The sequence below is a fragment of the Dermacentor andersoni genome, chromosome 5, assembly GCF_023375885.2.
Source record: "Dermacentor andersoni chromosome 5, qqDerAnde1_hic_scaffold, whole genome shotgun sequence".
Taxonomy (NCBI): domain Eukaryota; kingdom Metazoa; phylum Arthropoda; class Arachnida; order Ixodida; family Ixodidae; genus Dermacentor; species Dermacentor andersoni.
The window spans coordinates 66,451,330-66,478,393 of NC_092818.1; the positions used below are offsets into that span (position 1 = coordinate 66,451,330).

At 45.5% G+C, this 27,064-nt stretch overlaps 1 protein-coding gene across 1 annotated transcript in view; it reads right to left on the bottom strand.

The window, feature by feature from the left end:
- Window positions 1-258: 258 nt before the first annotated feature.
- LOC126530737 (trypsin-1-like) overlaps window positions 259-27,064 on the bottom strand; it is a 124,449-nt gene continuing 97,643 nt past the window's right edge. Inside the window, exons 2-9 of the mRNA XM_055070776.2 lie at window positions 22,177-22,325; window positions 20,616-20,891; window positions 17,944-18,023; window positions 9,891-9,976; window positions 7,492-7,778; window positions 4,722-4,879; window positions 2,208-2,428; window positions 259-786 (exon numbers count right to left, since the gene is read on the bottom strand). Coding sequence (XP_054926751.1) covers window positions 2,273-2,428; window positions 4,722-4,879; window positions 7,492-7,778; window positions 9,891-9,976; window positions 17,944-18,023; window positions 20,616-20,891; window positions 22,177-22,276 — 1,143 coding nt within the window. The 5' untranslated portion in view covers window positions 22,277-22,325 and the 3' untranslated portion in view covers window positions 259-786; window positions 2,208-2,272. The remainder of the gene's footprint in view (window positions 787-2,207; window positions 2,429-4,721; window positions 4,880-7,491; window positions 7,779-9,890; window positions 9,977-17,943; window positions 18,024-20,615; window positions 20,892-22,176; window positions 22,326-27,064) is intronic.

Here is a 27,064-nt window from a genome sequence, read left to right on the forward strand (position 1 = left end):
TTTATCACGGTTCCTGTGCCAGAAAGAAGTGCATCCACGTAGACCCGTAGGCGCGAAATTAATTTGCTGCAAGCTCAAAAACTTCTTCTTGCCATTAAACAGCATTCGCGCGGTTCTCGCTCCATGCTGAAAGCAACCGCACTGTACACGACTAGCGCATGTCAGAGTACCATCACATACTTACCTGATCACACGTACACGAAATGCGTTGGTGCGCAGACAGACAAAAAGCAGTGAAAGAGACTCGGGAGGCAACTGTGCTGGAAATACCTAACATTTAATGAGTCGCTGTAACAACACGTCAGTTCACGGACACTCTACCGTGGAAGGAGCGCGCTACGCACGCACACACACGCACAAAAAAAAAGGCAAGTTGCGCCATGGTCCCATCATCCGGGAAGAGTACGATTGGCACATCGTCCCTTGGTCGACAACGTTTGATTTGATATCAGTCGCCGGCGTTCCTTCTCCCTCGGGCAACACACGCTTTCGTCGCCGAGCACTTTGTCCACGGACTGCAGCAAACACTGTTCACTCGATGTTCGTCATCGCCGCCGTTGTTGTCCATTGTACTCGAGTCACGATCGAGCGTGTAATCTACCGCACTTGCAGACACTCGGTAGTCTTCCATTTCGTAACAATTCCTGTAAAACAGAAGCGCCGTGTAGGAATGCGCAGCACATGTGTTTTTACCTTTGCTGCTTGCTTTTTCTTTTTCTTTTTCTTAGCGTTGCTCATTTCCTTTGCAATGTTTCTCTTCTCGTTTTGTGCCCGCCTTCCCTTCCCCTGTGCGAAAGAAAAGAAGCAGATTGGGATTCAGGAATCAATCGCGAGCATCCACCGCACCGGTTCAACTAGGACCGTAGGACTCTGTTCAGAAGTCCAACATATCCTTCCATATCATCTTCCTTGCTTGTTTTCGGACTGGAAACGTTGGATGTTTCGTCAGGTTTTCATTAACGCTTTTTATGGCGTTGCAAACAACAATGAACACTATGTGCAAAAATGAGTGCCAATAAACTGTCTTTATACAGTCATGTTTGCCTGTAAGTATTTTGGCGCCAATGATTCGTGCATTGTGGGATAGTGCTATGACTGTGTAGGCTGTATCTTACGAAAGTATTTACCGTGGAGCATGCTCATATACCTGCCAACGCTGACATAGACCGACTGGTGTTCTCTTGACGGTACGCGCCAGCAGTTACAGGGCGCTGCAAAGGGCCTACATACATAAATTACCGCACTAAAAGTGTTATATGATCGCGATACATATGAACCATTATATGATCGTGATGCATATGGTCAAGGAGCTAGCATCAAATCAAAGGGCCAAAATGTAGAAGGTTGCGCGTTCGCAAATGCATCGCATAGTGTCAGAAGCGACGTTTGACTTTTCTGCAGTTTAGTCAATTTAGTGAATCGTTAAACCACAGCGGCTTCGTACTTTAAGCAAATGTGGCAGTCTAAGCGAAGACGAGTCAAGTAATCGGTTAGTAGTGTCCTTGCGCCAACGTATATCTACGGTCTGTGTGTTCTTAAGAATGCCGCAGCTGACCCTGCATCGCAGATAAATGAATAACTTGATAGGTTTGTTATAGCTAGTTCAGTCGTTCCTTTTCCGCCACTGCCATTACACTGAATAAATGTGTCCGACTGAGAGCCTCAATCCCTTCATCTGAATGAGTCTAACAAATGGCGAAATTATACCACTACTGCACTAACGCAGTCAACCGTGAAGGCTGCAGTCTTACGATGACACAGCATATTGATTTTCGCGTGTAATGGGTTTTTGACGCCATACCATGTGTGGGCAGTCGCTCTTGAGGCATCGTAAACGTGCTTTATGTGTGTAGGGAAAGCTGGAACGTGCGTAAGTTTTTCATTTCGTAATAAAGTGCACTGTACAAATAATTTCGTGGTCGTGCCAATTACAGTTTGATATAGCTGACCAGGGCACATTGGAGATTTCACTTATGCATATGCTGAGTCGCCCCATCCTGCCAATCCATCATAGTATGTTACCATATTTGAAGCTTTCCTTGATGCTGGGTTCGTAAAACAATTGAAACGAGCCTCATTTGACGGTATCTAAGAAACTGACAACGAGGTCGCCGGCTCGAAGCTATCATTTCCTTTTGCGGAACTTGTGTAGTAACGCTGTTTCACTCTCTCATGACCAGGAGGCATTTGAAACAATGCACGCTTACAGTGGACACTTTGCCTGCACATAGGGTGGGAACACTGCCGTTTCTTTCGTTTGTGATGCTGCCGGTCACTGCATGTTCGCGATGACCCAGTCGACCGACATGGACACTTGGTGGTAGATGCCGGGCTGGAACGATTGCGCGCATCCAAATCCTGCTGACGTGATTCCGACGAGCGTCCACCGACCATTCAAGTTCAGCATCATCGGACCGCCGGAATCGCCCTGAAAAGACAAGACCATCCAAGTTGCTTTGATATAGATGTGTATATACAAGTGCGGCAAGTATGGCTGTTTATGACATGCGGTGGCGTTCTCGAACGGTCACTTTAGGGGACATGGTCACTTTCGAGAGATTTCGCATGACTCGGCGTCCGACGCTTCGGCGTCTACGGCCGACGGCGTTCCTCGCATCCTGCCGAGCACGCTGCCATCGCAAAGTACCGGGAATGCCGCCACTGTATAGACATGTATAAGACGCCTAAGCATCAAAACTGAGAGTTGGGTGAGTTGGTGTGGTTCCATGTTAACTAAAAGGTGCGCGAAAAAGACGTAGACGAGAAAGAGAGAAGCGACAAACACGGGCGCTACTCGCAACTAAGAGTTTATTTTGAAAGAAACAGAATTAGTAGAAAATTATGCTGAAAGGAGAACAAACACCCTCTCAAGTGTGAACGAGAAAACTGAAATAACGCACACGTGGCAACAGAAAAGCTGGCTAATCCAGAACGTATTTGCAGAAAATCCCGAAGGTAAGACGCTTCTGCCTGTGACAATGCTATCGAGGGTTGACTGAGGCATCCGCCACCCTCCAAAAAACATGTAAAAGGCTTTCATTATATTCCTTGTTGTTTTGCGCTCTGTGCCTGTGCACAATCTTAGTTTTATCGAAAACGGGTTTACACAATCTTAAGCGACAATGAACCGCCAAATGTGAACCAGCGCCATTCTTTACATTGAGTGCATGTTCCTGGATCCTGATATTGAAAGATCGGTTTGTTTGTCTTATGTAAACCTTTCCACAAGAACACGGTATTTTATAAACAACTTTAATTTTGTAATCCACGTACTTCGTCTTATGATTGACAAAACATCCTGCAGGTTTGTCGCTCGCCACTTGCTGCTGTTGCTGTTGCCACGTGTATGTTATTTTAGTTTTGTCGTGCACACTTGAGAGGCTGTTTGTTCTCCTTTCAGCATAGTTTTGTACTTCTTCTGTTTCTTTAGAAATGAACTGTTACTTGTGGATGGCGCCCGTGTTGGTCGTTTCTCTTTTCTCGTCTACGTCTTTTTCGCGCACTTTTTCGTTAAGATAGACGCCTAAGCGTCGGACGCCGTGTCACACGAAATCACATGAAAGCTGCTGTATCCCCAAAAGTGACCGTTCGAGAATGCCACCCGTAATGAAAGCACGAAGTAGGCCACCGAAAACCGTTTCCGCGATTAACATCAGGAATACCGCCACAGTTGGAAAGGGGGGGGGGGGGGGTATAAAAAAAAACTTGCATGCTACTGGGTACAAGAAGGTGGTGGGCGCAGAGTGACGCCGTATACCTGCCTGGACATTATGAGCAGCTATGTATAGGGTTACGAACAATGAACATAAATTTTGCCGTTAATTCACAACTATTCCATTCGAATTGCAGTTCTTATACAAGCAGAAGGTTACGTTTTATGTCCCTCGCTTTCTGATCGAGCAGATCCCACAAAAGCTTTCCAGAGCATGCAGGTAAAAGCTCCAAGTGATCTACCGAACGACGTGAACCGAAAAAAAAAAAAGCTGCGCAATTTAGGTAAAGACAACAACTAAATCTTCCTTTAGAATCGTGACAATAAAAATATATTGTACTGCAGACTGTGATCCGTTGAAATACAAGTCAACTGCAATGAACTGCTCTATAATCTTAAATGACGTTACTTGCTCTGCTGTACAATGTGCTAATTTGAACTTTACGTGAACTCTGCGTTACCGTTTGTTTGTTTGTTTTAGCCGGCTTCTCTTTGTGATATGGTGTCTCTGTCTTTTTCACTCGCTTCTCTATTATGCCGGAGTACTTTTGATATTTACCGTTTGCCTAAGAGAGAACGAGTAGAAGGCATCACCCCTGAGGCCGATCTCTCCTACACACATGGAGAGGCTTGTTGCGTTGTTGCTACGTAGGTTTGCTGCGTTTAAAAGCGAACGTTGAAGTCTAGCGACTGCCCAGGGGGGTGGCAAATGTTTTTACTTTATGCTTTTTACAAATCCTTTTTACTCGACCGCTTTGCATGTATTTACGTTACCTACCGATGAGCTTTTCTTTACAACGAGGGAACTATTTCCGCTTCAACAGTGCTCGCAAGTGCAGAAATAAAAGAGTTGAAGGATTGATCGCGCTAAATCACTCGTTCCGGAGTCATTGTCGCGGACGTGAGAATATGTGGACACTCCACAGCGCGAAGGGAGAGAGTGAATGGTCCGTGAGTGTGCAGCGAGCGACGCATTCGCTAACGAGCAGGCGTTCTGCCGGAGTCTTACCACACAGGCGTCCCTGCGCCCTTCCTTGTAGCCGGCGCACATCATCTCCTGGTGGATCCTGATGCGGATGCCGCGGATGTGGTGCCAGTGCTCGCACTCGCTGCGCGTTATGATGGGCACCTCCACTTTCTGCAGGACCCGCGTGCCGTAGCGGTTACCTGCGGGACGCCACAGAGGGCGCACGGGTTTGGCACGTTACTCTGCCTGAAGCCACGCTCCGATTACCAAACGCACCACAGTTTTTAATTTCCGCAGCTCCGAGCACTGTATAGTCAGTTTTTTTAAAAAAGATACTGCATTGGCTTAGTCTGTACTACTTTTATTGCAGGAAATTCAATTTAGCAAATTATTCTTGAATTTGTCTCGACGACACAATTGGAACCCAGTACGTACTGTCGAAGGGTGTTTGTACGCCCAGCTGAGGGTCACATTCGTAAGCTACTTAATCGGAAACGTCGGACATTGAGAACGAAATCGTAGGAGAAAACGCACAGAATATGTAATTGAAACATGAAGTTTAGTGTTTGACGGAAGCCCGTCGGGACGGAACATGAGGAAAACTTAGACAAAACCCAGGACACTGTATACGCCGACCAAAGTAAATTTAAAAGAAGAGAAGACGTTTCGGCCTTGTTCACAGGTAAAAAGCGTAGTGGCATAGGTCGGCGTAGTGTGCCAGATTTCGTCTAACTTTGCACCATAATTGGAACATCATATGCAAAACAGGTTTCGATACAACAGACTCCTTCTTTTTCTCGCCTGAGAAAAAAAAATTAAGTTTGAGCATGAAACGTTGACGAACAGGAAGCAATTAATGTAACGTGCTAGTAGCGTCCCACTAGGAACATCAATTTGTGGAAGTCGTTTAAACGCGTACACGCAATTTAAAGTTGTGCGTATTTGTTGTTCGCTGTGTGGGCGCTACTAATGTGAGCAGGCTCAGGAATTCCTACGGAAAACAAAATCACTGACCAAAGTAACAAAAATAAAGCGAAGATGTTAACGAAAATTCAAATGTGCAGGATCTTGCATCAGTGTTTGTGAACAGGCAGTCTATTCCTTAGGTAATGCACTTTCTATAATCCTCATAGCAGCGGAGGTGTGCTGGCCTCACGTGAAAACGTATTCTATTATATACAATTAGTTAAAATTGCAAAGTGCTATTCCTGGACGATAGAAGGGCGCCATGACAGCTTGAAACCAGCTGCACTATGAACCGGGAGGCCACCTTTCAGGGGATTGGGCGGTCTTTGCTATTGTGAAAATTGTTGTCCCTGCTGATATTAATTATTTGGGGAGTCTTTAGAAAAGTCGCAATATGAAAAAAAAATTGTTAAGGATGCGGTGAAGCTTCTAAGCAAAATGATGAGAATTGCATTTCGTTCGTATTCTAGCTCCTGTGTGAAGTGAAGAATCACAACCTTCGTAGTTCTACTGCTTCAGTGACGCGGTTTCAGTGTAGGCTATTTCGTCAACGACAGTGGCGATTCGGCACAGTATTGATACTTCTTTTGCTTTACAGTGGTTTTTCAGCCATTTCCAGATCAATGAAGATTACTCGTAAGCTGCTGAAACATTAAAAAAAGTAAGCAGTATAATCCTAATCGGAGGAGCAGATTGAAAGCAGCAAATAAGTTTCTTTATTCAATCTCTTCGAATATCCGTGCTTCCCTAACTGATCCTCACGTCTCTAGCGTCTTCTATGTTTAGGAATTCCTAAAACAACTTCTCACGGCCTTTACATGGACGCTACTACCAATTCACAATGTTCAACCTTCATTCCTTTCGTATTTATTTGTCGATGCAGAAAGCGGGGTTTAGTTGGCAACTTGACATCATAGAATACGTACAGCGCTCTTGCGAAAGAAAAGAAAAATGAAAATAAAGCAGGGATAGCGCTGAGCCCCAGTCATTTGTAATATTCGATAGACTTCGATTTGTGCTTCTGAGTCTGTTACGTCACCCTACTCTAGCCAGACCCTCCCTAGACGGCCATGGTGTAGGTGAAATTTACAGGAACACAAAATCTCTACGTCCTATGCAGTATCCCTTCGGCACGAAGGAGCACACGCCCTATGCGCAGCAAAGAATGCAAACACACAGCCCTGGCACGTTCGTTTTCTTTTCCCGTTTCTTTATCTCTTCTTTGTTATCACTTTACCTCCCCCTCCCCTCTCTCCCCAGCGTAGGGTAGCAAACCGGATCTACCCCTCTAATTAACCTCCCTGCCTTTCCCCTTTCTCTCTCTCTCTCTTCAACTGTGCCGAAACAAGGAATCACAGACTTGAGGCTTCATTAACTAGCGCGAAAAGGACATCTGGCGACAGAAAGAAGCGCCCGTGACACTACCATTCTGTCCCGTGTGCTCCTTGCTGTCGTCCGATCTTTTTTCCGGGCTAGTTAATGACGTATCGAGTCTGTAATAAGCACCAACTAGCCCAACTGTCTTCTCTCATTGTGAAACAAGGAATGTCGCGACAAGGGGACATGGTTGCGGCGAGTCCCCTTTTGGAAACGATGGCCCCAGCGACCCCCCCCCCCCCCCTTCTTTTTTTTCTTGCACCACCGTTGATCCTTTCACGTCTCCATCTCCCTCTGAACGTCTGCCTTCTTTGGATTTTTTGCTTTGTGCGCATTGTTAGTCGACCAGGAATCACCAACGTGCGCCAGCTTAACCAGTATCCATTCCTCTCGCCACAGGAATCTGCTAGCGCGCGTGCATTGATACGTGCGCAATTGTAGGGGAGGATGGGCCGGGGGCCCGGCCTACTGAGCGTGGAGTCTGTCTTTCCCCATCCGGTGACGGTGGCTCGCCACCCTTCGAAGGTCCACCCCCTGGGCGGCAGGCAGATGGGCAGGATGTTCTCCTGGTAGCGCACGTGCCGGTCCAGCCTGAGCAGCGCCACGTCGAAGCGGTCCGGCTGCGACGCCGAGAAGGCGAAGTTCGGGTGGATCTTCTTCTCGAGCACGCTGTACGCCTGCGCCTGGGACGACTGGTACCGCTGGTCCTGGATGTCGTACGCGCCCAGGATCACCGAGATTCGACGCAGGGGCGTGCTGCGAAAGACCGGAGGCCACGGAGTCGTGCATGCATAAGCTGTGGATGCACAAGCGCGCGGCATAGATCTCGTGCGTGTATAGGCCTTCGTGCGCTCACCACCCCGGAAAACTTCCGGTCATGCATTTCTTGACAGTCAAGTTAGCCAAGCAAAAACATGTATTTAGTCCTATAAGTATACTAGAGGCACACGCTCTTGATATGTTCAGACATATGGAACGTTTCACATGCGTCGAGCTCATGCACGAAGCTTCCTTTGCTGTTCAGCTTGGACCCAGAGGAGCAGCTCTGGGCCGTCCGGATGGCCGAAGACGCCGCCACAAAACAAGCACTGACCGCCGTCTGAAGGGGGGGACTGGGGGTTAGTCTCCCGATCCCCGCCACCCCTGAACCCCATCAAGGACATAACAAAGTTATATCTCTCTTTCTTGTTGACCTTAGCGGTAGAACTCAATTTTCAAACATTCTGATTCTACAGGAATACCGGTGTCACCTGGATAGCTCTATTTATTTATAGTCTATTGTACTTCTGCAGTTCCAGAAGGCTTAGCTGGAAGTCTTTTTGGAACTATGTTTGCAAACATACAAATGCAATAAAGCTTCCCGGAGAGCTTCCACGGACTATGCATGCATTGAGTTGTCGCTGGAAGAGTTAGCGCCATGGCCTGTTATTACTAGAGATCGATTATGTGGCGGCATACTATACAGATTGACCCAATAAAGCTTTATTGAGGGAAGGACCAGTCTGTGATACATATATGGCAAAGGAAAAGTGTCTTCAAACGGGAAGACGCGCTGCCAGAAACAGCATCTACGACCGGAGTAAGAGGTCGGATTTCCTCGAAAAAGCCAAGTACCAAGCCGTGCGATGGTCTTTTAGCCTTGCTACCACCCGGACTTACTCCTTGTAGCTCGGCACCTCCTTGTGGCTCATGCGTTTCCTCCGCGACGTTCTGTGTGCCACGCAGTGCAGGTTGTCGATAACAGTGGGTGTAAGGAAGCAACTGGGACAAATAATTTGAGCAGTCGTTCGTTTTTCACACTAAAATCGACTGAGTTTTACGATCAATCAGGTAAAAGCAGCAAACTCTCAAATATACTATCATTGGTTTCACAATGGTCGGGAAGAACTACCTAAATTCATCAGGAGAAGCCAACAAAGACGCCAAATATGCGCTGCTTCACGTCATCTTAAAGAAAGCATGCACCTTGCTACAGCATAATTTTACATGTGTGTAGAGTGCCAACAGGCATTTCATCTCTACATAACATCTTACGTCGTTTTATGCCAATAGGGCAGCGAAAGCAGAGTGCCCTTGCAAAAATATATAGGTGCCCAATCCGCATATAAGAAGCCAACAAACAAAGAGACCAAAGAAAACATAGGGGAAATTACTTTCACTTACTAACTCAGTGGATAAAAGTGGATGAAAAAACACCTTGCTGCGGGTGGAGAACAATCCCACGTCTTCGTATTATGCGTATGCGTACGATGCTCTAACCAAGTGAGCTACCACGGCGACGTTTCCCCATCCCTTTTCTTGTGTATTTATTTTTTACTACTACAACTAACCTTGGGAGTGTTAGCCAGCGCCATCACTCACAAACCTTGGTGCCGGATGTGGAACATCCTTTCTGCCACAGGCGTCACGAGTACGTGATCTTTTTGGGTGAAGCCAACTGGTCAATAAACCCGTGCATGCTACCTGAAGGCATCAATGTTGCCGGATTCGAGACCCTCGTTGTGTAATGAACGAGAACAAAAAATTGGGCCCCTTGGCTAACCCCCTTTTTTCTCGTTCTAAATTCATCACTTAATTTAGACACCTACAGCTGCACATTTTTTACCAGTCATATTTCGTTATGAGGCTCTGGTTGGTCCGGACAACATTAAGGATCGCAAAAGCGATGGCTGCAGCTGTGATGGTAGCAGGAACATCGTACACAGCGTGTGCACCATATATTAAAGTCACCTAGTTAAACGCTCCCACAAAGCCACTTAGTTCATTTGGAAGCTAATGCGCACAGGCGTAAGTACAGTTTTTTGCATTGCTGGATACGCGAGCCAAGATTCTGAATCCGACTGCTACGGCTGACTGCCTTATACTCACTGATGTACGCAGTGCGCCGCCGTAACAACGTAGTAATGGTTGACGAGGGCTCCACCGCACTGCTGACGGGAGATCTTGATATGGGCCTGCACCGTATCAACATGTCTGTCAACACAAGATTAACACGTGCCCCTTCTACAGCTGTGCAGCTTTTGCATGGAAACACCCTGACCCTAAGAGCAAGCAAAAAAAAAAAAAAAATAAAAGAAAGAGCGGGGGTGTTTATATAGCAAAATGCAGTAATCGAATCGAATATCGAATAGTCCCAACTCTATAAAGGCGTTTCGCATGTACACAAGTATTCCACATGTTTTCCGTACAATTCTTATGAAAATTGAAGGGAATGTTATTGGTACAGACAAAGACTCCATAAGAACTATACGGAAAGCATACGTAAAAGATATTGACTTACTGGGATAACATACGGAACATTTCACTAGGAAACTAAAAACAACCTAAACGAAAGGCTTCATTGAGTTCCTTCGGCAACAAAAGGCTTCTTTGCATTATTTGATACATGCAATACCGTTAACTAATGCATGTCAGGTCACACGAGAGGCTTGTGGATGAAAAACAAAGTACGGTCATATCTGGTGCTTGATTACAATGACAGTAAAGAAAAATATGAGGAACAGCACATCGCAGGGTATACGTAGTGTAGTGTAGCGTTCGGTGGAAGAGCCATAAGAGCCGTAAACATCACGGCGCATCGTTTTGAAGGAATGCCAGCGTGGTGAGATTAGCCAAATAATAATGATTTGTCCAAAGGGAGACAGTGAATTCGTAGGCTGCCTAAGGAGACATGCTTACTGATAACTGTTGCGCATGGGCGACCCTCTTCGTGTGTTTGTTCAAGAGCTACATCATTTGTGCAACAACCACGGTTCTCCCACACCAGATTCAATTGGGTGGGCTTGGCGGCTTTGCCACTGCGCAGGCCACTAATCCTTTCGTCTTCGAAATGCAGGTGCTCGGACCATTCACCGCGTGTCTTTTCCTTCCTGGACTGGCGACTACGCCACTGACCGCACCTTCATATTTACCAATCCATCTGAGCGTGGATGTATCAGGCGCTCGTCAACGAGCCACTGCCATCGCTTCACCCGTCTTTGGAACGACACACTCGTCCTTGGATTATCTGCCCCTCGCCACAGAATGGGAAGCCCCATCGCATCCAACATCACTACTAGGGCCAGCTATAAAACAGGAGCAGCCACCAGTGGCACTTTGTGGGCTTGGCGGATTTGCCACCGCGCAGGCCACTAATCCTTTCGTCTTCGTAATGCAGGTTGGTGAACGTTTCAGCCTCTTTGCCAAAAAGTCTAACAACTACTTCTTAGACAGCTGCCAAGCCCACAGTGCCTTAACGCTGTTCTTGCTGATTGTTTTCATGTCGTTTTTTCGCTGTTACTCCTACTTTCCGGTGATATAGAAACTAACCCCGGTCCGGATACTGCAGCTATCCTCGCAGAGCTAAAGAAGATATCTACTGGCCAGTCCAAGCTTACTTCTGAAGTTCAATATCTAAAATCTCAGTTATTAGCGACAGACAGAAATGTATCTGACCTAGGCAAACGTATGACCGAACTTGAGAGCCATTACGAAAGCCTTGTAACACTTAAAACAGACACAGAAGTTCTCCGCGCCGACGCAACTAAAGCTACTCGCTTAATTTCAAAACTAGAGGCACGTTTTGATGATGCGGAAAACCGAACGCGACGGAACAACTTGGTATTCTACGGACTCCCTGAAACTACACCTGAATCGTACGCACAATCAGAACAACTTATAATTAAACATTGCCGCGAGCATTTAGATGTACACATCGACACAAAAGAGATAGAGCGCGCCCATCGTCTCGGACGTCATTCGAACGACAAACCCCATCCAATAATAACAAAATTCACATTTTTCAAAGCAAAAGAAACTGTCCTGTCGAGCGCCCGGAAACTAAAAGGTACCAATTATAGTATTGGCGAAGATTTTTCTCGTGCAGTTCGAATTGCTCGCAGCCAGCTCGTTGCATTTGCCAGAAAGCAATCTGCCCCATTTAATCTGCGCTACAAAACCCCGCACATCGGACAGAAGCGCTACGTGTTTGATAGCGTATCTGAAACTGTAAGAGAAGTGTTATAGCAATCGTCCGCCCGGAAAAATGTGATTACCTGCCCCCAAACCATGCCAAGAAATAATATTTCATTGTCTGTCATATTCACAAATATTCGCAGTTTCCTACCTAAGCGTGAACTCGTGTCTAACATCATGATTTCTTCAAACAGCAGCATACTTATACTAACCGAAACGTGGCTTACCCCTGATGTCACTGATACAGAAGTACTTGCCGACTTGGCAGGTTTCCAAGTTTTCAGAAATGACCGCAGATGCACTCGAGGGGGCGGTGTCTTGATTGCTGTGGGCCCTAATTTATCGCGCACACCATTAGACATCGTCTCTGATTTAGAAATGTTATGGTTAATTTTTCGCTCATCGGCGCAATCCGTTTTGCTTGGTGTTTGCTACAGGGCTCCGCATACTTCACTTAACTTTGCAAGTGAGCTGAACAATATTCTGATTGATCTCGGTACTGCACATCCAAATTCACATATATTGCTATTCGGTGATTTCAATTATCCCGGTATCGACTGGCAGAAACTAGCTCCCTCAGGTGCGAACCACAGAGAATTAAAGGATTTTATAGAAGTATGTGTGAATGCCAATCTCACTCAGTTGGTAAGGGAACCAACGCGTGTTGCTGGCGTCAGTGCTAATATCTTGGATCTTATACTAACTACGAATCCAGAGAGCTTATCACATATAACTTACCTGCAAGAAATTAGTGATCACAAAGTTATCCACGCCGAATTTTCGTTCTGCCTTGAACGGCGCGAAAAACGTAAGAAAACAATCCTTCTATATGAAAAAGGTAACTATGACGCAATTAACAACGAGCTTAGAAATTTTTTCCCTTTATTTGAAGCCCAATTTTACAGCATGCCTCTCCAGAAGAGCTGGGAGGTATTCAAATACAAAATACAGGACTTGGCCAACAAATTCATTCCTAAAATTACTTTCCGTGAAAATCACCAAAAGCCATGGTACACTAGGACACTTAAAACATTAGAAGGCAGAAAAGAGCGCTTCTTTCGTGCTGCTAAGATAAGAGCCTCGTCTAATGCGTGGCAGCGGTACTATACTGCCGAGAATGCCTACCTGATTGCTGTGAGAAATGCTAAGTTCAAATTTTTCAACAACGATTTGACAAAATTGTTAAATGATAACGCGAGAAAATTTTGGAAGGTCATCAACCCTATCGAATCGCGCGCTATCACTCTGACCAACGAATTGGGAGAAACCGTCGGGGACCTCGAATGCGCTAACACCTTCAACATTGCTTTTAGCACAGTTTTCACAAAAGAACCCAGTACACCTCTGCTTACGACACCAGCTAAAACTTTGTCTACTATGCCTGCTATCACAATAACTCATGATGGAATTTTATCATTGTTAGATAACATTAAGCTTCCTTCATCGACAGGCGTCGACGAAATCAATTCCAAGCTGTTAAAGAACACCAGACATACCATTACTGCGTATCTGTGTATTTTATTTTCTCGTTCACTATCTGTAGGTCACTTGCCAAATGATTGGAAAGTGGGGAAGGTTGTTCCTGTCTACAAATCTAGTAAAAAAGATTCCCCACTAAATTACCGCCTCATATCATTAACAAGCGTCCCGTGCAAAATCATGGAGCATGTCATTTATTCTAATATCATGGCATTTCTCGATAAAAATAACTTTTTTCATCCATCTCAGCATGGCTTCCGAAAGGGCTTCTCATGCGAGACCCAACTGGCCATTTTAATTCATGACTTGCATGTTAACCTCGACACCAACATAATAACTGATGCCATTTTCTTAGATTACGCAAAAGCGTTTGATAAAGTGCCGCATCAACGATTACTTTTTATACTAAACCAGTTAAACCTGGACCACAACGTTCTGATTTGGATCAAAGAATTCTTGTCTAACCGGTCCCAACACGTCCTTGTTAATAATCATACCTCTGACCCTATTCCTGTAACATCCGGTGTACCCCAAGGCTCTGTTCTCGGTCCTCTCCTATTTCTAATATATATTAACGACTTGCCTCAACACTTATCTTGCCAAATCCGAATGTTCGCTGACGACTGTGTAATTTACCGATCAGTTTCTAATCATTGCGACGCAGCAAAACTTCAGCATGATCTAGACCATGTCCAGGAATGGTGCGACCGCTGGCTAATGACCCTTAATCCGACTAAATGTAAACTTCTTTCCATTACTCGCCAAAAGCACCCCGTTACATTCCCGTACATAATTGCTAACGAACCTATACAAGCAATAACATCATTTAAATACTTAGGCGTTACTTTGTCCAATGATCTCTCATGGCATGCACATACTACAAACATCATATCATCGGCAAATAGAACTCTCGGTTTTCTGAAACGTCACCTTCGTAACGCTCCCCAACACGTTAAATTACTAGCCTATAAGTCACTCATCCGTTCAAAACTAGAGTATGCGTCACCCATATGGTCCCCACATCAAGCATGCGTCGTAGATGACCTTGAAGCGGCACAAAATCGGGCCGCCAGATTCATTCACTCATCTTATTCTCACGAAATCAGTGTTACCGCCCTCAAAGCAGAATCTGGGCTGCAAGCTTTATCCCTCCGCCGACGCATAGCAACACTTTGCCTATTCTATAAGCTTTACCATTCATCACTTCACAGTGCCCCTTACATAACACCACCCGCATACATATCCCCTCGCACTGGTCACCAACTGTAAGTTTCCCGTACACGTACGAGAACTGTTAATTTTTCAGCATCTTTTTTTCCTCGTGCAGCCAAAGACTGGAACGGCCTTCCTCGCAATATCGTCGTTCTCACCTCATTTCATTTCATTTTTATTCCTTAAAGACCCCGTAACGGGGTATTACATAAGGGGTGGGTTACACAGAAATAAGGAGAAACCATGTGTTAATCTATGGTGAAAGGTGATTGGTGACGCTTTCTATGAAGGTAGATGGACAAGGGATGGCAGCGGTGTCGCCCGGAAGGCCATTCCAGTCAGCAGCTGTACGAGGAAAAAATGACGTAGAAAAGGTAACGGTGCGTGCACGTGGGCGCGCGACTTGAAGAGGGTGACCAGTGCGGTTAGATATGCGTGTTGGTGGAACAATGTATGGCGGGATGCCCATCGAGCTATGAAAAAGCTTATAGAATAAAGAAAGACTGGCGATACGGCGGCGACATGAAAGAAGGGGTAAATTAGATTCTAATTTTAGTGATGACACACTCACATCATCAGAATACGAACGATGAATGAATCTAGTGGCACGGTTTTGAAGTGACTCAAGGGCGTCTTGAATATAAGCTTGTCGCGGGTTCCAAATTGGTGAAGCGTATTCCAATTTTGTTCGCACGAGAGTTTTATAAGCTAGCAATTTTACGTTCTTAAATGCGTTATGTAGATGACGTCGCAAAAATCCAAGTGTTTTATTTGCAGATGATATGACTTTAGTGACGTGCAAAGCCCAATAAAGGTCATGGCAGAAAGTGACTCCCAGATACTTAAACGATTGAACTGCTTCGACAGGAACGCTGCTAATCGCATAAGAAAAAACGGGTGGAAAGCGGCGGCGGTTGAAAGATAAGGTTTTGCATTTGTGAGGGTTAAGTTCCATGAGCCAATCATCGCACCATTGCTTTACATGGTTAAGATCACTTTGAAGGGTTAATTGATCAGAGGCGTTGGCAACAGTGCGATAAATAACACAGTCATCGGCAAACATTCGGATATTACAAGATACATGAGTTGGTAGGTCGTTAATGTATATAAGGAATAAAAGCGGGCCAAGGACGGACCCTTGCGGAACGCCTGATGTTACTGGAAGGGAAGCAGAGGTAGCATTGTTCACAAAAACAGCCTGAGAGCGGTTATTTAAAAATTCACGGATCCAATTTATGATGTCGGGGTGAAGATTCAACAGTGAAAGTTTGAGTAGAAGGCGTTTATAGGGTACTTTGTCGAACGCTTTCGCGAAGTCCAGAAAAATGGCGTCAGTCTGAAAATTGCAGTCTAAGTTTGCATGTAAGTCGTGCGCAAGCATGGCCAGTTGTGTTTCGCACGAAAAACCCCTGCGAAATCCATGCTGCGCAGGATTGAAGAAATTATTCGAATCGAGAAAGTCCATGATATGTGTGTAAATGACATGCTCCATGATTTTGCACGGGATACTGGTTAAAGAAATGGGTCGGTAGTTTAGCGGTGATTCTCTGATACCTGACTTGTAGACTGGAATGACCTTTCCGTATTTCCAATCAGCAGGAAGCTGGCCCGTGGAAAGTGACTGTGAGTACAGTAAACACAAAAATGATGCACAAATGTTTTGAGTGTTCCTTAGAAATTTTGAGTTAATGTTATCGATCCCGGCTGATGAAGATAGTTTAAGTTTGTCGATTATGGCAGAAATTCCAGATGCGACAAAGAAAATTGGCGGCATAACAGTTCCGAAGACATTGGAGTGTACAGGGGTGGTCGGTTTCTTTACTAAATACGGATGAAAAGGCGGCGTTAAACATATTCGCACATTCAAAGTCAGTAGCCACTTCACCTGATTCTTTCGTAAGAGCGACAGTGGATGCGTGGTTTGGGTTTATAATCTGCCAGAATTTTCTTGGGTTGGTAGTCAGCATTTTCGGCAAGTCAGCGTGGAAAAAAGAATGCTTAGCGTTGCGAATTGCCGTTAGATATGTTTTTTCAGCTGTATAATATTTCAGCCAGGCGTTTTCATTATCCCGCAGCTTGGCGGAGCGGAAGAGGCGTTTTTTTTTGTTTTCTAGTCTTTTAAGTGTTTTAGTAAACCATGGTTTTTGAGAGCAGGCACGGAAACTAAATTTAGGGATGAATTTGTCGACTAATATATCTATTTTATCCTTAAATAGCGTCCAGTTTTCATGCACTGAGCGATAATGAAAATTTTCTTGGAATATTGGAAGAAAATGATTTAGTTCGTTATTTATAGCGGTGTAATTTCCCTTGTCGTAGAGTCGTATGGTCTTTTTGGTGGTTTGTCGTTTTAGTGGAGTAATTATAAAGTCGGTTTGAACTACTTTGTGGTCACTTATTTCTGGCAAGTATGAGATAGATTTTTTGGTTTCAGGGATACTGGTTAGTATTAAGTCTAAAATGCTTTCACAATCTTGGGTTACACGGGTTGGTTTGGAAATTATTTGAGTAAGGTTAAAATTAAGGCAAACATTTATGAACTCAGTTGCCTCGCTGTGGCATCCTCCGTCAACAGTTAGGTTAGGCCAATCAATGTTTGGAAAGTTAAAGTCACCCAACAAGATTATATGTGTATTAGGGTGCTTGGTTGAAAGTTCACTTAGTACGGAATTAAGTTTGCCAGGGAATTCAGGGTTTCTTTGCGGGGGTCTGTAGCACACGCCTAGTAAAACGGATTGGGGTGTAGCTTGACATTTTATCCATAGTGTCTCGAGATCGGATGAAAGATTAATCAATGTGGATGGTAGTTCCTGGCTAACCGCTATGAGCACTCCTCCTCCCTTTCTGCCATCGCGGTCCTTGCGGAATACTTGAAAATTCGGCAAGTCAGCCAGGATCTCGTGATCAGTGACGTCACTATTAAGCCATGTTTCTGTTAATACGAGTAAGTTGCTGCTGGAGGATGAAACAAGATTAGCTTTAATTAGCTATAAGCTTTACCATTCATCACATTCATCATTCATCATCAAATGAAAAATGAAATTAAACGAGTCTCCGTTTGCATCCGTCTTTCTCCGGGTAGACTGGAATAACTGTTGTTGTCACTTATTTTCCGAACCAAACAAATATTCGACAGCTTCGAATAGGTGAATTTTAATATCGAATACGAACTGAATAGCAAGGACTATTCGATTTGTATTCGAAATTTCGAATATTCTCTCACACTTAATAAGAAGGGATATGTCTTCGCGCCCGAGGAGTGTCATCAGGAGCTTACCTGCCATGGGAACTCTCCGTACTGGGCATCCTCACCACCTATGATTCTCCTCTGCGGCTTGTTCGTTGACCTCCCGCAGACTATACAGAACAAATAAGGTGGGAACTGGTCAGTACACGTCGAAAGCCGGGGCTTAGCAGCAGCAGTCACCTGACGCAATTCATAGGGAAACTATAGGCAAAAATAACACAATGACGTTGAGGACGTTGACTTAGGAAGACGAAGCAAGCACGTGCGCAGTGCTTATCGCAATCGTAAATCCGTTGATATTGCATCGCCAGATAAAAGGTGCCATAATCACGATACAAAGATTCACCGACACACACAGACAAGTAGGAAATGTGTATCGGAGTTTTTTATCTGAGGATTCACAACCGACATGACCAAATTTCCATCCTAATGTTGATATTTCATTCGTAGACGCAGTTTACTTATTTATTTATTTTTCCCTCAGGGTCTTTCGACATTAGAGAGGGAAGTGTGTTACGCAAGAAATATGGGGAAATAAAGCACGAGTTCATATACATTTGCTAATTACACAATGTTAACTGAAAGTTTGTTCAATACAGTAATGCAGCACGGCGTAATACAAGTAACATAAAAACAACGAACATTAGTTCATACAAATGCTTGCTGTTATACAATATTAGCTAGTGCATTTCGAAAATTTTCACTATTATTGATGTAAGCAATATGAGTTGGAAATTCATTCCATTCTTTCAACGGAGGTGGCAAAAGTGAGTGTAAAAAAAACAAGTCGTGTTATACATACACAAGTTCCAACTCTATGCTGATGATCAGTGCGGTGAGATAAGTAATATGGCTGCGCCATGAAATTCGGATGTTGAGTAGGGTGGTGACATATAACTAATGAAAAATAGGATAGGCGAAAAATCCTTTGACGCGTTGCCAGTGGCCGAAGACCCAGATTTTATTTCATTGAAGACACGCTCGCAGTACTATAATGGTTTCGCAGAATAAAGCGAGTTGAATTATTTTGGATTAGTTCAGGGGAACGTAATTGTTTTTCGCGAACGGAGTCCCATATAGCTGCAGCATATTCAAATTTCGACCTTAACCAGGCATTCCTACGTTCCAATGTAAACCTGAGGTATACACCGCAAGGTGCGGTCCCCAGAATTGGATTCATTATCTGCTGTACTAGGGCGGAAATTCGGTCTAACTCTTTATCCATTATTCATGACCGTCTAATAACAGCGCGCACAACAAGAGACGAACACGGAAGTGACACAAGCAGGGCTGTGTATGTCTCTTCTTCCGTGTTACGTCCCTCGTTTTATGCACTGTTGTTAGCCGTCTGCTGTAGCTCTTCAATAACGATTAACCTGAGACGGAATTGAGTGCATCTATGCCAAACATTGGAAACAATGCCTGTACTCGGTGCCGCACCCAGCTGAGACCTACGGTAACTAGCGCTGTCTTTGGCAAGCCTCATTAATAGACTCATTCACATACGAGAACGTTTCCTGTATGTACGATATCCTTCGGTGGCCGGTCAAGCTGACGGACAGTGGAACAATCCACAAGAAACCACAAACTAGAGCAAAACGAAGCACTGTCTCGTACATCATCTCCGGGAGTGTGTCTTCCGGATTCCACAACACTTCCCGGTAGCCACAACACTGCGAGGTGTATTGGAAACAGGGTACACATAACGCCGCCCACACTTCTTTTTACTAGAGAACACAGGTATCCTCCATAGAGACAGCGAGATAGATAACTGAGCAAGATATAAAGACGATATAGTTTCCTGCAAATATTACTAGAGGGAGCTCTGCAAGTCTGGTGGTTCAGCGACCACGGGAATGATAGGTTTGTGGATGGACTTGTCTCATTTCCATGCCTGTCTCTTCGGACGTCCTTGTGCCGTTATTTATTACGCTAATAATATTTGTAAACTTTCAAAATCGTAGTTTTCTAAGCGCTCCAAGACAATTAGTCTTCGCCTACGTACGTAGTCATCGCAAATCGATACATCTATACCGCAATATTTTCCTGAAAATTATCAATTTGCAAAGTGCCAAAGCCGCTTGAAGCCGGAAGAACTAACGCTAGGCTAATCCATGCACTGCCCATCATTCCCATGCAGTCCGAACCGCCGTACTTCCAGCTTCCGTACAGACACTCACGCCAGAGTTCCCTTTATGGCGCATTGCATTGAGCAACCGTGAGCACCCAAAAGCGTCCCCAAATTGCTCTCTCAGAGTACCTGCATCCCAATGTGCAAAAAGGAGAAGGCGCTCTGTCATCCAAAGGCAGAACAGGAGCTGTTTGACGACGCCGAGGGCAGTCGCGAGCAGTCCGAACTGCTCCCGCGTGAGAAGCGGAGTGCAAGGCAGTCACATGACGCTAATGAATTACACATTCGTTGTATTCCCTTCATTTTGTTTAAGTGTGCGGCAGCAATGGCCACCGATAAGCGAGTGATAATCACCGCGGGAAGGTAAACAACCTGGTCACGTGATACGCCTTCACCCTCGCACTCGCTCGCGGTGCGCACGGTAGGTCTGAATGGAAGAGCGAGCAGTCGCACTCTCTCTGTGCTGCTGCTCTGCTCTTTGCCTCTCCGCTCCTGTTTTTCCAATGGAAACTCTACGTAGGAAACTGTATGTCGGAGGGCAGCGTCAACGGCTGCTTTCTCGCTCTCTCACCATCTTCGTCGCCCACGTGGTAGTACTTGCGTTGCGTGGCGGTTCGCGCGGCGGACGGGCTTCGCGCCTGGAGCGCCTGCACCGCCGTGTGGTCGGCGGGCAGCGAGGACCGCGTGCGGGGCGGCCGCACGCAGCACGTGTACAGCAGGCTGTTGCCGCAACGACCGGCCGCCGTGCCGCCGGACAACAGGCACAGGAGCACGAACGTGCACCGGTCGTCGCCGCCGTACGAACACTGGCCCTGGCGGCTCGAGTAGCCGGACTCCTCCGGGAGGTCTGCGCCGTGCGTGTAAGCAATGGTTAAGACAACACTGCTACCTTCCTTCACTTTCTACAGTACTCTGGCATAGCTAGAGAAAGATAAGCGAGCGCCTCTACCTAGCTCTGCATCAAAATTTCCTAAACTCAACTCAACTCCCTGCAGATATCCGGGGGCTACTCTTTTGTATTGGGATGGTGACAGAAAGGTATCACTTTCCGATTGTCGCTTTGCCATTGTATCAATTTCCTCCTGTTGCTGGAGCCAGTGTTTCGACGAGGGACAGGTCTCCTTGCCGAAACATTGGTTCATGGGACCACTCTTGTTTACGACCAAGTCTTCATCTTCCCATGAACTTCTGCGTATACTTCGGATTCCGATAAATAAAATATTTGTGAAATAAGTTTCCTTCACACCCTGTGAGATTGGTTCTATCAACGTTACATACAATCATGCAGCCGCTCCGTGGCTGCTTTTGAATGCCCCTTAATTCTATTTCTGCGGCTCTTATATTTCCACTTGGGGCTACAATGGAAGAACAGTACTCGACTGAAGTACCTACAACAGCAGTTTAACAATCCTTCTCGGTTATTTATGACACATAATTCCGTAACCGGGCATTGGGCGTCTACCCCCAAGAAGGAATAGAGTAGAGCAACTCCTTGTCGCTGGATTTACCAAGGAAGCAGCGACACCGAAGCGCGCTGCCTGCTTCGTTCGAAGAGAGGCAGGCATCACACGCTTGGTGGAGTCACAGAAGGGATATATTACATGCGTAAGAATGTTTAGTCGTACCTAACGAGGAAACCCGTTCATCTGCCACGTAAGGCGAGTCGCTATAAACAAATTAAATGTATCAAAACAGAATAAATTCCAAAGGAAAAACGGTGGCGGTGGTAAGGTTCAAACCTACAACATCACACTCCGAAGTCGAATGTATTGCCCACTGGTCTAAACAACCACGCTTACAGAAGGTGAATATATTTGAGCCATATGAATTTGTTGTACCGGCGGTACAAAAAGAAACAAGTGTCAGAGGAGAACATGCAGCTTCTATGAAGGCTTTCTTCAAATATCTGGTGTTGGTGGAACGAATGCCATCTCTAGGACCACACGTAGACCCGACTTGGAGCGGTGTGGACATTTGCAAAAGTAAGATTTAGCGAAAATTTAATGCCCATTTGCTCATTCGTGTCATTTCTGTATTCGTTATAGCAATCAAGTGTTTGTCGAAATGACGGCTACAAAAGTTGGCCACGTTTTCGTAACCCTCAAATCAAATCGAGCATACGTGGTACTCACGTGCAGGCACGTAGAGGTGTATCTGCGGGTTTGCCAGGTGCAGGCAGCAGCAGGCGGTCAGCAGGAGCGCCCACCACGAGTGAGGCCGCCACCGCCGCATGGCGCCCCCGCGCCCCGGCAGCAGTACGGCACCGCCGCCGTCTGCCCGTCTGCGCATGCGCAATCAGTCAGTACACGATGCCGCTTAGTGTATGCTGTCCCGTTAAGAAAAAAAAACTAGGACAGAACTTAGCACCGCTAACTCTCTGGATGCGCCCGTGTATTCTCAAGCGATCCTGGACTCTGAACTCTTCCTTCACTCAATGACGATGGTTATGGTGATTATTTATTTATTTATTTATTATTTATTAACGCGAAATCCTTAAGTGACTCCTGGATTGAAAAATCCGTAGTACGCGGCGTTACCGAAAAATTGACCGTCTCGCATTAGGGCACTAAAATCCAATAACACCAAATTTGATGGTGCCACCCACGACCATGGGTAGGACTCGGACCCACGACCTTTGGTGGGAGTCGAACCCCCGACCTTTGGAGGGACCAAAATTAGATGGTGCCAAAATTCAATGGCGCCACCATTGACGGTCGAACCAACGACTTTTGGTGTTAAATAAGGCGAATTACGGCACAGTTAATTAAGATATAATTAATTAAGACATCCGACCCCACTCCCTTTGGTGGGAGTCGAACCTTCTACCTTTGGATGGACCAAAATTCAACGGCACCAAAATTGATGGTGCCATCATTGATGGTCGAACCCACGACCATTTGTGTTAAGTAATGCATAGTTAATTGAGGAACACTGAACATACAGGTAATTAATGCACTCGAGCCCACGACCTTTGGTGGGAGAAACCAAGTTATAGGAAATAACAAGAATAGGAAAGAAAACAAGAATATGAAGTAATAGAAGGTAGCTTATGCTAAAGTGACCGTCAACTTAATTATTTATTGGCAGTCCCTTCGAAGCGGGGCGGCGACAAATATTCACCAAGCCTGCTCGAGCCAATCAATCAATGTATAGAGGTTTATCAGTCTAGCATTTTGTCTATGTCGCCTTAACCCTTTCTTTTTTTCCGTAGAACCTCTGTATATACTTTGTATCGCTACCAATGCCTGTGACAGTTACGATTTTATCAATCACTGCCCTGCTTTTTTCTCGAAATACTGTGAATGCCTATTGCTTATCTGGACTACTGATCTGCAAATGCTTCCATCCGCTTTAAGTCCCAGGGCTTCTGGGAGGCGAACGTTTCTTACGGGTCTCACTAGCTAAATACCTTCGTATTGAGTTATCTACCGATTTTTGCTGCTGATGACACATGCTTCACCCTGTTGCGAATATTTGGTACAGCATGTTTTTGGCCTAGGCAACCAGCTACGCAACCTCAACTAGCAAGGCATTGCCCTTTGTTTTATCGTACAGATTTCCCCTTTCTAATTTCATTTCCTTCCATTCTCCACGGTCTTTGTTTCCAACCTTCGGATCGAATTTACCATATCTGTTTCTGTCACTTTTGTTTAAACTCCTGGCTGTCGTATTAAACTTTCAATTATCCTGTACCTTGTTGTCAACGTTCTTGACCTCATCCTCCATGCGGTTTCCACGCTTTTGAGACACTGTGCCTTTTAGGCGGCCATTCCTTTTCAAGAAAACGCTGCCATTAATGGATGGATGGATGCACGAATGTTATGAGCGTCCCCTTGGCAAGGGGCGGTGGGTTGCACCGCCAAGCTCTTGCTATTATACTGCCTAGTATCCTACCTAGGTAAAAAAGAAACGAAAAAAAAAAAACATGATGAATTTCCATAACCAGATTTTGTGACCTCCTATTCTAAACTTTGTCGTTTCCCTACTTCCACCAGTCTCCCAATCGCCGCTCCAAAAAGTGTATGGCAGCGCCGCCCCTCGGAAGAAGTAGTCACTGCGCTTCATGGTCATCCACGGGAACTCTTGAGAAGTGCAGCGTCTTTATTTGCCGAGTCTTCACCCGTCTTCACTTAGAACGCGATGATCGCAGCGTCTCGACAGCTGCGCGTGCGTGCGTCACGGCCGACCGTGCCCCCTCTAACTAATCGAAGCGGCGTTTTCCTCACCTCGTATCTCGTACAAAGTTTCGATTTCGAGCACACCGTGACGCGCGCTCGCTCACGCTCGACACACCTCGAGCTCTTATTTTTTTTTTCGGTTAGGTAGCTTCAAAGCGGGTGAAGTCCGGCTCTAATGCTGTGCCATGAATAGCGTTGTCACGCTGTCTTAAACAGCCACTAACGCTGGTAAGTGTTGGTGTTTGAATGGGGGGCTCCCGGGTAAGTTTTTTCACCACCTGGACTTCATGACCCAAGGCGCGGCAGGTGAGCGTTGTTTCATCCCGCCCCCTTTCGCAATGCGACCACCGCGGCCGAAATTGAACTCGCGCTCTCGTGCTCTCAGCATCGCGCAACGTCATAGTCACGTGGGCCACCGCCACGAGTCACCTACTCATTTGTTAACTGTCGTTCTGATAGGGTGATACTTCAAGCGGAAATGTAGAGCATCATCGTCGCGTGTGCATTGGCTGCGTCTCATGCGAAAGCTTGCACGTTTGTGCAAATGTACGCAAGAGAAAGAGAAAAGGATGCGTAGAAAGGCAGGGAGGCTAACCAGAGGTAGTTCTGGTTGGCTAGCTACCCTGCACGGGGGGACATGTTAAGGGGGATAAAAAGAGAAATACAGTGAAAGGGGGAAATAGAGAGAGAGAGAGAGAGAGAGAGAGACAAGCACGACTAAGCCGCGTACTCTATAGAGCGGTAGGGGGCGGCGTTCTTAAGGTCCATCGTGAATCCCCGTAGACACACACGAGACTGTTATGCATAACTGCGCCATCCTCTTTCAGAGGCAAATGATAGCGGGCGTCATATATGTGCACCAACGTCTCCTCATACCATTTCAATATTAGGGATCGGTGAATATTCGAAGTTTGAAACTGTAATCGAATAGTTGACACTAACTAATCATATTCGTATACAAAAATGAGCTAACTATTCGGTATTTACGAATAATTAAAGTAAGCAAACACTTCGCAACAACCGACTGTTAAATTTCCATTCACTGTTCTCCGTCTGCTAAACCAAGTATCGGAAGCTATGTGAAGTGAAACAATTGACGAGGTTCTCCAAGCAATGCAGAAAAAAATTAGCAATTCAAGCCTTGTTGGTTTCGCGGCGGAAGCCTACGTGACAACCTGCGATTTTTTGCTGGTGTAGTCTGTAATTTAGTGTTTCTTGCAGTGAAGTCATATAGTAGCTTTAGCTTATACGCTACGACCAGCGCTGTTTTATTTGCAATGGGTTCATATGCATGTTTCTAAGGCACACAAACCATTCAGCAGCTTTTTCTTCTCTTTTTTCGAAAACTTCTGAGTTTATTTTTTTAACAGCCATTTCTTTTGCGTTTTTGGAAAGCTAGTCATACAGGAACCATTATTTCATGGAAAGCTTGCTTACGACCCAGCTCTAAAGATATTGAGGGGCTATCAATGTCGTTACTTGCTTCACTGATAATGATTGTCCGTGATAGTGGGCTGTCTTTGTTCCACTAGTTAGTACAAGCGTAGTACCTAATTAGGCCGAATTACAGAAATGTATATTTCTGCTGTATATGTGTGCGTCTGCGCTTGACTCTTCGATATTCGATTCGATTTTTTTATGCTTACTATTCGTATTCGGAAAAAAAATTGACATTCGCCCCACCTCTAGTAAATATTCATAGCAATAAAAACGAACATCAAACGCGTAATATGGAAGATATGTAGATTCGGCATCCGGTGGCGCAAAGCTGCTTGGCGAGGGAAACAACTTCTAGGATAGGGGGATAGGAGAGAAGCGCGCTTGCTTCGATGATGCAGTTCGTCTGCCCATCGAGATGAAATCAGATGGCGCAACCTGTATGATCGAAACAGCCGAAACAGTTTCTGCTTCATTCTACAAAATGTAGGCAAGTATCGATGTTTAAATACATCTCAAACAACTTAGACTACAATGTGCGACCCTGTGAGCGATGTTTGTTCTCGATTAGATGAGTAGCTTGTGGACTGGAACATTTTAAAGGGGCACTAAAAGCAAATGTTAAGTCAAGCTACAGTGATAGATTAGTGCTCGCGAATCTTTAAGGCATCAATATCATCGCGAACAGAGCCTTATGAATCGAGAAATTTAGGTAAATGCAGCACATGATTAAATACTCCCCGGGACATTCGATGATGAAAGCGCTCCTCAGTTAAATATTATCACTGGCACTCAACCACTTGTTCCAAAAAACACCCTTGTGTTGTATTATAGGGCGGAATAAACTGCTACTTGTCCAGTTATATTTGATTTCTAGAACAAAGAACTCATTGAAGTTACCCTGCGAACGACGCACGCGGCCGAAAGGTTTCGTTTTCGATTGACTCCGCACCACCCACGCTTTCGCATTTCTGCAGTTTCGTTATCGCGTAGTCCTGCGGTGGTTTTGCTCCCTCGCGAAACTCGCACAAGCTGCACGTAGCAGAGAATTCAACTTCCATGTGATGTTGCGGGATGCCCGAACTGTCTACGCCACTTGACCAAAAACCAGCTGCAGCGGCGAATCCACCGCTCTGTCTTGACTCGGTACCGCCGTCTGTCGGGCGCCGGTTTACTCATCGACGGCAGCAAAGGGTGGTGATGGCGTATGCAACGTCACCACTCCCCCGATTGGGTGGCGGGAGATTTGAATTTCGAAAAAGGTATCCGGACCCTTCAGACGCAATTTCCTCGCAAACGAAGTCTTTTCTTGGCAGGAAACAAACGTTTCGAGCTTTGAGGAATGGTGCTTAAACAGTCCACGTCGACTTTGTATTTGCCTTTAGTGTCCCTTTAAAGTCCACCG